Source organism: Numenius arquata, chromosome 4 (genome assembly GCF_964106895.1).
Source record: "Numenius arquata chromosome 4, bNumArq3.hap1.1, whole genome shotgun sequence".
Classification (NCBI taxonomy): Eukaryota; Metazoa; Chordata; class Aves; order Charadriiformes; family Scolopacidae; genus Numenius; species Numenius arquata.
In genome coordinates, this window is record NC_133579.1 from 29,157,468 (window position 1) to 29,170,180 (window position 12,713).

At 34.8% G+C, this 12,713-nt stretch overlaps 1 protein-coding gene across 1 annotated transcript in view; it reads left to right on the plus strand.

Moving 5' to 3' along the window:
* The window catches only part of DOK6 (docking protein 6), a 255,253-nt gene that overhangs the window by 142,391 nt on the left and 100,149 nt on the right, over window positions 1–12,713 (plus strand). The window contains exon 4 of the mRNA XM_074146578.1: window positions 11,751–11,870. Coding sequence (XP_074002679.1) covers window positions 11,751–11,870 — 120 coding nt within the window. The remainder of the gene's footprint in view (window positions 1–11,750; window positions 11,871–12,713) is intronic.

The following is a 12,713-nucleotide window of genomic DNA, read 5'->3' on the forward strand; positions in this document are numbered from 1 at the left end:
TAAATAAGGTGTCTGACATTTGTCTTCTCTATTCTCTTTAGCAATGGGAAATGAAATAATACAGGAAACTAAAAAAATCAAAGTAATTTCAAAATTTTTTTGCTTAGTGATAGTGTGAATCTTTTCCAAGTGTAGTATAACATCCATGACATCTATGTGATTCAGGAAGCAGTGCTCCCAGTATATGTCACTAGACAGAGGCACACCCATTAATAAATGCTGTCCTTGCTGTGTTACTCATCAGTAATAGAGTACAAATCAGCATTATTCAGGTATGCAACCTCTCTATATTATGTTTGTCTAACAACAATTCCAGCATGTGCTGAGTATAACTAGTTTTCTTTGCACATGACATTTCATGCTGACAGTTATACTTTTTGCTAGGAAACGTTTATTATTTATCTATAGGAAAAGACTGTAGTTTATTGTGGTTAAGAACCAACTGAAAAGAAATTCTAAGGATCCAGTGTCATTAACTAGTCCTGCAAATGCAATGCCCTGTTATGCATTTCTTGATATTTGGAGATTTTCTCAGATTCGTATCCTATCAAAAATTGCCATTTTAGTTAAAAACTAGACATGAGTATAATAAAAATTAATACTGTACGACCACAATCTAAGTGGAAAGGCTTAATGTCTTAATTTCTAAGGGTTTATTTTCGAAATCTATGATCATATAGTACTAGAAAATGTGAGTAGGAAGGAGCTGGAAAAAGACATGTATGTTTCTGCATGTGATTATGTCAAACTACTTTATAGGCAGTTTGCATCTGTGTGCATGCTAAATTAAGAAACTGGTGGTAGCCCATGAATTATGAAGTTTTGAATCATTTTAATTTTGTAAGGTTTTCACATCTATAATTTCAGTCGTCTTTGTGAATCAAATAGAAGCCAGCATGTAAAAAAAATTGTATGTATGCTGATGAAGATTATTATGAATTCTGAAGAAATATTGTCTTTAATGGATGTCTTGAAGAAAAACTACAAATTTATAACTCTAAGTAGTGTATATGTAAAAATCTTCATTCAAATATGATTTTTGTACTTAAAAGCATTATACATGTATTTGTCAATACAAACCTTGGGCTTCAAGAGGGATCAGATCAGTGGTGTAAAGGAAGATGCCAAGTTTTCCATTGTAAACGGAAAAGATTTTCTCTCTTTCTAGCTTAGTAAAGCACTACTCCTCCAGAATTTCACTGTCGTTTTTATAACAAATTTATTTAGTTTGTGCTTCAATCTACTATATTACACTACTCGTTTTAGTCATGGAAACCGATTCATTAATTTTAAACGTTATAAAGATTCTATGCAAAGGCATATGTTATGGTTTATTATGAAAATGTAAAGAATAATAAGTGTCTGACTGCCCTTACCTGACTCAGTAAAAAGGAGAGAATTATGCATTTAGTTGCTTTTTGTGATTTGGCTGCTAGTATTTTCTCATCATAACACTGATCCAGGAAGAAAACGCTGATGTCAAATTCATTTGTTTATAAGTCAATAAACTCCTGGTTACCTTTACACATCACAAAAAAAGAAGGTGGTTTTTTCGCATTTTTTAAGGCAAAAAAGCTAGGAGTAGGCCACAGTTTCCAGGCAGAAGGAAGAGTAACACTGCAGTCAGCAATTTCCTCATGTAAAAGAATTAATGCAGAAAATAAGAAAGAACGTATAGCAGCGTATATATTGTACGTTTTTTTGTCCATTTGTTGAGTGTGCACTGATGGTGCTAGGTAACTGCTTTCAAATGACAATGATCAATTTTCTCATCACTACTGTTAATAACTCATTTCTGTTTATAATTGGTTTTCCAGCTTGTTCTCTCCATGAAAAGCTATCAGCCAGGGAGAACCTGGATTTGAATTTAGCTTAGGTCATGAGAGATCCCAAAGAGGAGTTTTGCCTGGAGTCCAAGTAAGGAACACAGAAGGAGACCAGTCTTTGCTAGTGTATGAATCCAACTCTTCCATAAAGGAAAGGATGTCTATCGCCTGCTCTCTAGTACTGTGTGTGTTTATAAATCAGTTCACACGGTAGTTCTAAGTACCAGTCGGTCACCAGTGTGCATAAATTACAACTTCAGATGCTGTTTTTCACTGTAATCAGCACCCCTGATTTACAAACCACAATCCTAACCTTTCTGTGCAGTTCTCACTTTATAAGGTTCAAAATATTAAATTTAAACATTCGGTATACTTTTATGATGAGTTGTTTACCCTTAAATAAGGATGAAAAATTTGAAGTAAAACAATCTTTCATCAGTGAGTCTCCAGTTAACATGGCCTTAAGCCATCATTCAGCAAAGTTTTTGAAGTTTCAAATGATTTAATTGTGGTGTGTTCTGTAAGATTGCACTCATCAAGACTTATTCTGATTTTCTTGGAGGAAAATGACACATAATTGAAGTTAGATCTATTTGCTGTTTTCCTGGTTCAGCAAAGGACAGAGTTTTGCTGAGCTGAATCTTAGAAGTGTTCCACTGAGTAAAAAAAAAAATAATAAAAAAAATTTTAAAAAATTGGGATTCTGAGTTTCAACGTTAAGCAGACTGCCTCTTCTCAAGCAGTATGTGTCTCTTACTTAAGACCATGTTGGTAGAGATATCAGCGGTGCATATCAAAACCCAGGAATCTAAAATGGCATAACTTAGATATTGTATTTTAGGAGACTAATACTTACAGGAGATTTTGCCTGACTGGAAACCATCTGTTTTCATAGAAATTCAAAGAATGTCTATTCTCATAAAACATTTTTTAATTCAAATAAAATTTAGGTGCATCAAATGTAGGGACCCATTTATTGCTGAGAATAAAAGATACAAGAAAGTGTAAAATAAGAGTAAGAATTCATAATAAAAAAGAATCCCTTTGGGTTTAAATTCTGTAGATATGAAATTTGAGAAAAACATTTCTCATTAAATTTCCTTAGATACTAACTCCAGACTATGCAACTTTTAAGGTTGGTTTTTGGTTGGGTTTTTTTTTTTTTTTTCTTTTTGCAGCACTACCACTTTAAAATCCACAGAGGATAAAGCAAAAGACACACAGAGTCATCTCTAGCTAATGCTTAGTTCTGTTTGAGAGTAAAATTTTACACAGCTGGAAATCAAATAGAACACATACCACAGTGTTACGATCTTGCAGATTAATTCAGTCAGAAGTTGTCTGCAATTGCTTTGAACCAATTTCTTTGCACTTCCAATAACAAAAAATCCTGCTTGTTGACTATAATAGTAACAAGGACTCACGTCTTTACAATACTAATTTTAGGGTCTGGGGGAAAATGCTGTATTTCTTGGGCAATGGAAGCACAGAAAGAAAAAAAAATATTCAGGAGGTTTTTTATTTTGAAAGTGGCATATAGCACTTTGCAGGAAAGGTTTCCTAGAGCCTTAGAGCAACATCAGAAGGGGGCAACACTGACAAACAGTGCCCTCAGTGCTCAGCCAAAAAATGGAACAATGTTTAATAAATCTTAAGTATTCAAAGCTGGAAGTCTTGCTTTAGTCAGACATGTTTAGCTAAAGAAAGGAAGACAGGGAGATTCCAAAGACTTCCTAGTCTGCTAGTCATTGTCTGCTCCTACTGATTGAACGCAGAAGATATTCAGATGGCTGGAGTGAAAGTCCTGTGGTCAAAGGCATAAGAGCAATGAAACATACAGTGGCAACAGTGCATGTTTTTTCTGCCATGTATTGAAACTAGTCTTTATCACTTTGAGTTTGTATAGGAAAATAATGGTTTTAGAATTATTTACCTTATCTAATAGTATTTCTGATCTTCAAGTGGCAAGATTTGTCAATATTTCAAGGATAAGACTGAATCTTTAACATATAACAAAAAAAGGGAAATTAACCTTAGGATTTGTACTAGTTTATTTGGGTATGGATTCTCTTATTAGACCATAAATTAAACATTTGACAATAGGAGAGAGGCATATTTTAGATCTACGCAGAAGTTATACAATTTTCCATGCATGTAAGAAAAGGCCCTATAACCTTTCAAGATGAATAAAAGTATTATTGGAGTAGACTAAATCTGAAATATTAAGAAGTTTTAAGCCAGACAAGTGCTATTGCTGACTGCCAGTCATGGGGTAGCTGCATAAGTTGATGTGATAGCATCCTCTGTGTGTTGTTACTGGTGACATACCTTTTGGGACACTTGACTGATAGTGTTTATATCATTCCCACTACAGACAAGCTGCCTGAGGTTACTTTACTTTCATGCCATTGTCATTTAATGTTAGTAATTGTTGAAACAAGTATGGATTGACAATCCTGGGGAAGCAATTCCCATGCCAGATTCTTGTAACTGGCCTGTTAGTTTCAGACAATAATGTAAATGTTTCTTCTATGTTCAGGCAGGTTTTCATAACTATTACTTTACACTTGAAAGAAAGTTTGAATTGAGAGTGAAAGTTGGCTAGGGATATTTTTGAGTAATGATGCTCTGTCAACTCACTGTTGATCTGTTGGACATACTAATGCTTGATAAACATTTATGGTATAATGAAAGTCACTAGTCCTCAGCATGAAGCAGTATACATGATCTGTAAGGATAACCATAAATCTACCTTCATGGACTTATTTATCCACTAAATAGCATTTTCTTCCCAGAATGGCATCATTCATTTCTGTAGGACTAATCACTGAGTAAAGTGATATTCATTTTTTTTAATAGCAGAAATTAGCCAATAATAAAAAAAAAAAAAAAAGGAGTCCTGAAGTTACATTAACACTAGTATTGAGCAAATAAAATCACTTTCTTGTAGATTAACTATTTTCCTTCATTTTCACATAAACTCTCAATTTTTTAAACAAGTCAAGTAGGTTCTATTTCTGTATGAAAATTATATTCTCAAGCAGCATTTCAGATGGGAAACTTCATTTCTTACTGCTTTAACTTTGGTTAGAGACTGCTAGTCTGTGTTGTGGGGCATTTATTTCAGGGTTTGAGTGAAAGGTGCTCTTTCACTGCAATTTTGCACTGGAAAGGAGGAGCAATGTAGGTAAGAGTAGATATTATATGCAACTAAAGTTTATTTTAGGTAAATAGTTTAACGGATAGTAACATCAATATGATAAATCTTTTTAAATACTGTTATTGCTTTCAAAAGCATTCACTTAACATTGTACATGTTTATATTATAGACAGGATAGTATACAGTCTAGCAGCTGAGTGCTGGTTATTCAAGCTGACACTTTTGATCCGACTTGCAGAAACGAAGAGGATATTGTCAGGAAAATGTCAGTTTTCATAAACCCCTATAAGTACAGGGATACACAGCTGGCTATTTGCAAACAGGTACATGCCCAAATTAAAAAAAACCCTGTTTGTGATGTATCTTGCAGTATCCCTAGGTAAGTGTGGATGATTTTTGGCAGATCCATTTTAATTTTATTATAGCTAATAAAAGTCTTTTGGCAATTATTGCAATTAACTATGCTATCCTTATGCCAACACAAGTTTAAAATAGCAAATTATGGGAAAATAAACGTTTCTTTTTGTATAATACTTAGATTATATCTTCACTCAGTTAAAAAAAAAAAGTGCATTAGCAAAATATACCAACAAAGTTACAGAATGTGTCCTTATTCTGTAATTATTTGTTTAGACTGCTTAGATTTGTTTAGATTGCTGCATTATTCAATATTTTCTTAAGAAAAAAAATTTATAATTCTCAAATTGTACAGAGAAAGGTGGGTATGTCATGAAACTGATGGTATATTCAAAAATATGCATACATTTTAATAGCTGGAAACAGTTAAAATTTAAGTGTCTTATGATATTAAAAGAAAAAAGTGACAATGACATGTCACTGACTCTTTTTTTTCTAAACAGTGCTGTCAGATTTCCTTTAAAATATTTTTCCACAGCCTGAATATAGAGCATTTTCAGGAAATTAATAAAATTTAACAGTATACATTCATCACTTTTCCTTTGCCTTTTTGGTTCAGAGATTTACACTTATGCAATAACAGGACACTCTACTCCAGGTAAAAGATTCAAAAATCACAGTTCAAAAAAAATTAAAAAAAGTTTCCTTAGAGGTACTACTAGTTGAAGTCCAAGCAAAAATTCTATATATGAATCCCATATCTCATAAAATGTCTTCAAATATAATTGGTCAATAAAAAAATCATTTTAATATTTCTTTCAGAGTTACATCCCACTATCTTTGTTGCTATTTAATTGAAATCAAGTTTTAGTCTACATACAGACTAATTTTCTGTTCTTTTACGCTGAATGTCCCCTTCATTGCTTCCTATCATTTAACAAAAAAATTGCTTAATTCATGCATAGCCAGCGTTAATCAGTAATAAATGTTATTAAACAAAATAAGGACTATCCTCCAAGCAATGACAAGAAATAGCCATGCTGCTTTGCATTTGTATGTGTTTGAGTGTGTGTGATATGCTCTAGCGAAAGTGCCATAAGTAGCAGAGACACTTTTAGATAACATATTTTAAATATTTATAAAATAAAATCATGTTTGAATCATCAAAGGATGATATATATCCTGATAATGGATACAGGTTTTTTAAGGTATTATTGATTTTAATAAGGAATTACGTGCCTGCAGGCAATAGTATTATTTGCTAGTGAAAAAAAAATGAAATTAATTTGCTGCATGTATTGTATGTAGTGCAGTACAATAGCACATCAGTCCTTTGGGGATCCTATGATTTTTTTTTTTCCTATTAACTTCTAATTAAGGCTGGGTGATTTTTAGAAGACCCAAACTGGAAAGTGGCTTGTCTGCACCATCTTTGTTTCTTGGTAGAAAATATCAGATGATATTGATATCAGTCCTAGTGAAGCAGACAGGATAGATTCTCCAATTTCATTCAGAGTAAGAATATTCAGTTGGGTTTGGACCTCTTATAGGTGTAGTTTAGAGGGAAGAAGAGTCAAACAATTTGTGCAGGAAATGCATAAAATGTTTCAGAAGCGGAGAAACTAACATTCTAGGTTTATATATTTTGACATTAAGGAACACTCAAAAAGTAAGGGAGGTTTTTGGATTTGCACAATGGCAGTGTTTGTTATCCTCCTCTAATAGTGCATACATGTTATTTCCAACTTAAATCCTTGGTCACATCACTTTGTGTGGGCTGCATGAGAAGAGGAAGAGACAAACTTCCTCATCTCTGTTTTTAAACTTTAAGAGGTGCGTATAAATTGACACATTTTTTTTACAAATGCAATAATTTGTTGCTGGTGGTGATTGAAGGGATCTACTGCAATGGAGGGGACTGTTACTCAGGGAGACAAAAGCAGAACTGAGTAGGAGTGGTCACCTCTTTGGGGCTTTATCTCAGGCTAGTGGCATTCGACTGTGCTGGCAACTTGTGGTGGGTGATGAAAGGCTCCTGTAAGATTGTGCAGTGTAAGCACAGGAGGTAAATGTGAAAAAATGTGAAGTTATCAGGATTCAGAAGGGATTTGATTTAGTCCCTGCACAAAATGCTTCCCAAGTTAGGAGTCTGAAAACAATCCCATCTCTAGCTTTAGAGGCCTAGAGAATCTCTGAGGACAGTGAAGTGAAATATATCCTTGTATCTCTATCTCTGCCCTCCACCACTTCCCTGTAGAATATTTTGTGTAACATAAAGTGTTTTAAACCATAAGTAGCAGAAGAGCTCTTTCACTCTTACAAATTTATAATTCTGACACCATTTGCCAATATTATTTCATCATCTTTATTATATCACCAAACCCATTTATCATTTGCAATACACAACTTCAGTGGTTGGCGTAGGCACAGCACCAGTTTAATCACCTGGGAACTGAAGTAGAAATGACATATAATCTCAGGCATGACCTAGAAGCTCAGGTAAACTGCAGGGAAATATTGCTAATAACAAGATGTGTGTTTTCAGATAACAATTTTACAGATTTGTTCCCCAAAATATTTCTTATGCAATAAACAGTGCCTAATTAAGGTCTCCCATCTCTTTGAATTTGATCTCACTTCATGACATTTATATAGCAGCATTTTCTGATCGAGTAACAGTAAAGATGAAAATGCAAGTATTTGGATTTTATTTATAGCTGTGAAAGCATGCTTTACAATTTATCATTCAGTCTAAGAATTCAGTTATCTTAAAAGGAAACTAAATTTTTCAATGACAAGTACCAGTTACAACTAAAAACTCAGCATTTACCACCAATAAATCTAATCTATGTGCATTAAAGAGAAGAATTTTGCTGATAGCTTTTTATGGCTTGGTTCCACTGTAATATTTCATCTGTTCCAATGTATCTATATAATCAAAGTGAAGAAATAACAGTTGTAGCTGCGTTTTGTGATGTGGTAGCTGTCATTCTTAAAGATTGCTACTGTGACTGAAGCATTTATGTACTAAAAATTATAATAAATAAATTTTAAATATCATAAATAATATTTAATTTGTTATCCAGAAACACAAAACATTCTATAGACCTTTTACAAAAAAATGGTGAACTGCTTTATAGATGCACATAATGAAAGGAGAAATACAGCTTTAGCTTTGAAAGGTAACTCACCTGCTTCTAAAGAAGATTTCACATGTCTGTCAAGGAAAAGGTTGCAGGCAATCCCTTGCAAGTAAGAAATAGCTATTAGGATGCATTAGGTAAAACTACCTCGCAGAGTGCCATCATACCCTTGACCTTACAAACACATTTGTAGATAATGTTGTTGTTTCTGACAGCAGACACAAATCCTCACAGTTCTGTGGGAAGATATTTCAGTTCTGCATGGAAACTATATTTTCTGTAGTATTAAGTCAATCATTTTTGTAAGATACACAGTTTGAGTATTACAGTAATACAATGCATGTTATACCCCACACTTTGCAAAATACAGCCATGGTCTTATAATGCTTACAGTAATATAAGTTCCTTCTGTGTGGCAGTTGGAGAAGGGTCTAATCTAGGTCTAATCACCAATGTCTGGCAGTGAAGAAGCAGCAGCTTAAACTGCCAGAGTCAAACATTCTGAAAGGCAGTTTCTGAATCCAGACTTTCAAGATCTAGATGTTCCTGTCATAGAGAGAGGCAAATGGATTGAGGAGATGAAAATAAGGACTCTTACAAGAAACAGCTTTCTAGAACAATGCGTCTTGTTTGTTTGTTTCCCAAAAAATCTGCTGGAAATCTGGTGAGAGAATACATATAAATAGAACTTGTTGCTGTTACATGAATCCTGTTTTGAATATATATTGATGTTAAATTAAGCTGGATTTATGGAAATGCCAATATGTTTTCCTTTCTCCTTAGACGTTTGTAAAATTAGAAAGGTTAGTTTAGTGTTTGTTTGCCATCATATCATTCTACATTTCCAGAATGTACCCTTTCAGGCCGGGTGCAGGCACAGTGAAAGAAAGTAATAAAATGCAGATTTTGTAAAATACATAAAATGTTATATCCTGACCATGTGCCAGGAAAAGCTACAGGCTTTATATAGAGCTATGCGTTCTGTCAGCATATATATTGTTCTGCAATATGATTTAGGCAGAAAAGAAACGGTGAGGGGGATGGGAAGGAAACATGGGAGCACTAGACTAGATTTGCATTGTCACCTTTGTGCTGCCAGCCTTTCTGCAATGATTTCCCTGAGTTTATCTGTAGCTGAAAGCATATTTTGGGAGACTCAGTGTGAACCCTCCCTGGGGGAGCTCGGCTTACCCATATGATGGTGCACTGCCCCGCACACTCCCTCTGCGTGCTGCCAGAGTATGGCAGCATGTCTTGTAGTCCACTTTTGTCATCTCCCTGACATGAAGCCCTCTCCATGGGAAGGTATGATTTATAGGCACAGCTCTGGTTCAACAAATAACCAAGGAAATAGCAAAGACTGAAGGAGAGGAAGGGAAAACAGGAGGGAAATTTCTTCATGCATGACCAGAAAATGAATTTTGGAGGTAGGCTTTTAGACAAATTCATCTTATTCCTTTTAAAAGCCCTAAGTTTTTATTGCTGTCCAGAGATATACCTGTTCTCTCCTTACTTCCATCAAGGAGGCTGTATCTGTAGAACTGTTAAGGAACAGTATGTTGTTACTTCAGTATTTTTTTCTCACATACAAAGTTAAATCAGTATTTTTTTCTCACATACAAAGTTAAATGCCATCTGGATGTTAGTGACAGAAAGTTCTGTCTCTTACAAGCAGAAGTTGAGGTTGTTATTAGAAAACCAATTTTGGGGATCTGTGCTCCAAGACAAAGACTGCAAAAAAACCAGGAAGGATAAGGGAAACCCCTTTGCTTACATCATTCTGGACAAGCCCCTGAAATTGTTTGTGTCCCTGTGACAACAACATTTGGCTCTCAAAAATCCCAAAACAGGCTCTGCCTGGGAACTCAGTCAGCTGGTAGCCAGAGTAACTCAGGAGAAATCTATTCCTGGATTATTCAGGACCCTGAACAAAGGATGGTATCCAAACATTCTTGGAGACCTGAAATTGCATGCCTGTCTCCCTTTCTTGTCCAGCAAATGTTTCTGTCACTTAAGATCTATGCCTAACCAGGCAAGGATTTGAGGACTGTACCAATTAGGCATGGAAAGATTTTCCTTGGATATAAATTTTCACTAATTATAATGAGTCATCATCACTAGGTGCTTCAGGGCTTGCATGCAGTATTTTTTCTATCTCTCTGAATTTCAGCAATGCATGGGAGAGATTGTCACGAAAGTATTTTCCAGATGTCCCCAAAAATAGAAATGAAAAAACTGTGGCAGTTTAATATAGACATTTCTAAATGACTGGAGTCACTCACTCCTAAAGATGATCAGATATAGACTGACTGTGACAATGGATGCTCAGCGTGTGCCTGGTGCCAAGCCTGCTCTCCAGAAAGTTTCCCTAAGGTGAAGCCTACTCTGTAAAAAAAGGCAGTTGGCCTAGTTATATGATTTTTGTTAGTTGTGGTTTCACACTGTGTGAAAGCCAACTTGAGATACTACTTGTTTGACCAATGCCAGAGATTTTGTGATGTTAAGTTTGGGAGGTGGATAGGATGAGGCTGGGTGTGGAGGAGGGGCTGTTGTGGTGTCTTGGGGCTTTATGCCTCGGGGAATTTATATCTTGTAGACTAACAGATAAGGAGCTTTCAGATGTACGTGATTGGGATGCAACGGAGGACTGGGAAAGAACTAGGAGGTTTTGAATTTTCATACAAATGTTCCAACTAATGCCCAAACTTCTGTGAGACGAAAAGAAGGTGAACAGAACTGAAGAAATTAATTATTCAAGCTAACTTGACAGGCATAGCTGTTCTGTACAGCAGAGAAGGAAGTTTCAGATTTGACAATGCTTTTATTACTGTTTTTTATCTTTCCTTCTAGAAAAATACTCCAGAAGCTTTAGAAACAGAAAGTTTTTTAATAGTTTAGATTCACCTAAAGAGCAGTAGAGAATATTTCAGATATTATATCTAATGTTCTTCTATATCGCATTTTTTCTTTCAAGAAGGTCTACTAGGAAGATAATGCCTTGAAAACTCACTAGTCCTTTCTCTTTTTTGTTAACTCTACCTCCTACCCTCAAATTTCAGAATGGGAGATGCAGTCCTGATAGTCTAAACCCCTTTAGAAATTCATAAATCAAGGCAAAGGAATAGGTGTGGAAGTTTATGCTAATAACTCATGTTTCAACACAAGCGTATTGTCATAAATCTGGTCAGTAAGAAGGTATTGATTTAACTTCACTTGGTTTTGAGTAAAATATTAACACTAACTTTTTTTTTCCTGTTTTTCCAGAACTAGAGGCAGAGGAATGGTGCAAACATCTTTGCATGGAGTGTCTAGGAACCAGGCTCAATGATATAAGTCTTGGGGAACCAGATTTGCTTGCTGCTGGAGTCCAGAGAGAACAAAATGGTAAGTAATTTTGTAATTGCTCCTAGATAATTTCTTAAGTTATCAAATGCAATTCCCATGTTATCTTTGATTGTGTTTGTTGTTGCTAGACTTTTTACTATTAGCTAGAAGCACATCATTAATAACTAAACCTTTTTATGTGTTTTTAAGGCTCATTCCTATTTTTTCTCAAATAAAGATGATTAAATTCCATACCAAATAGCATGGATAGAGTGACTTCATGTGTCCATTGTGTTTGCATTTTCCTGTCATGAGAAATTATGACTATGACCTTTCTGGTTCTGGAAACAATGGTCTCTGTGCAGAGGAATAAAGCAGCAGCTGTTGTTCCACAGCTTATAAAAGACAGCAATGAACATATCAACACCACTTTGGACTGCCAAACACATATTTGCTTTAAACTTATACCTGTCTTGAATAATGAAGTCAAGGTCATCTAAGTTGTGAAATACAGCTGAAAAGGGCAATGACAGATGCTGGTCAGCACTAAGCCTGAGCTTGTAAGTCTCCATATAAAGGCTATTTGGTGCAGAACTTTAGATTAGATGTGTGTACAGGAAGGATGCTAGTGGATGGAACATGCAATAACAAAAGAATATCTGTGATTATCCTGTCATTTAATTCCTATTAATGAACATGAGGGCAACTCAAAATGTGCTCATTTATTCCTCCCTAAATTACAGCACTCAGTGATTATTACTGTCTCAATGCTTTTATAAAACCCAATAGCTTTTAACAAAGTAATAAAACAAACTGACTCAATGGTCATAAAATATCAAGCCAACTATCATTATAAACAAAATTACGTAATTAAATTATAGAATGAATAGCACTATATTGATT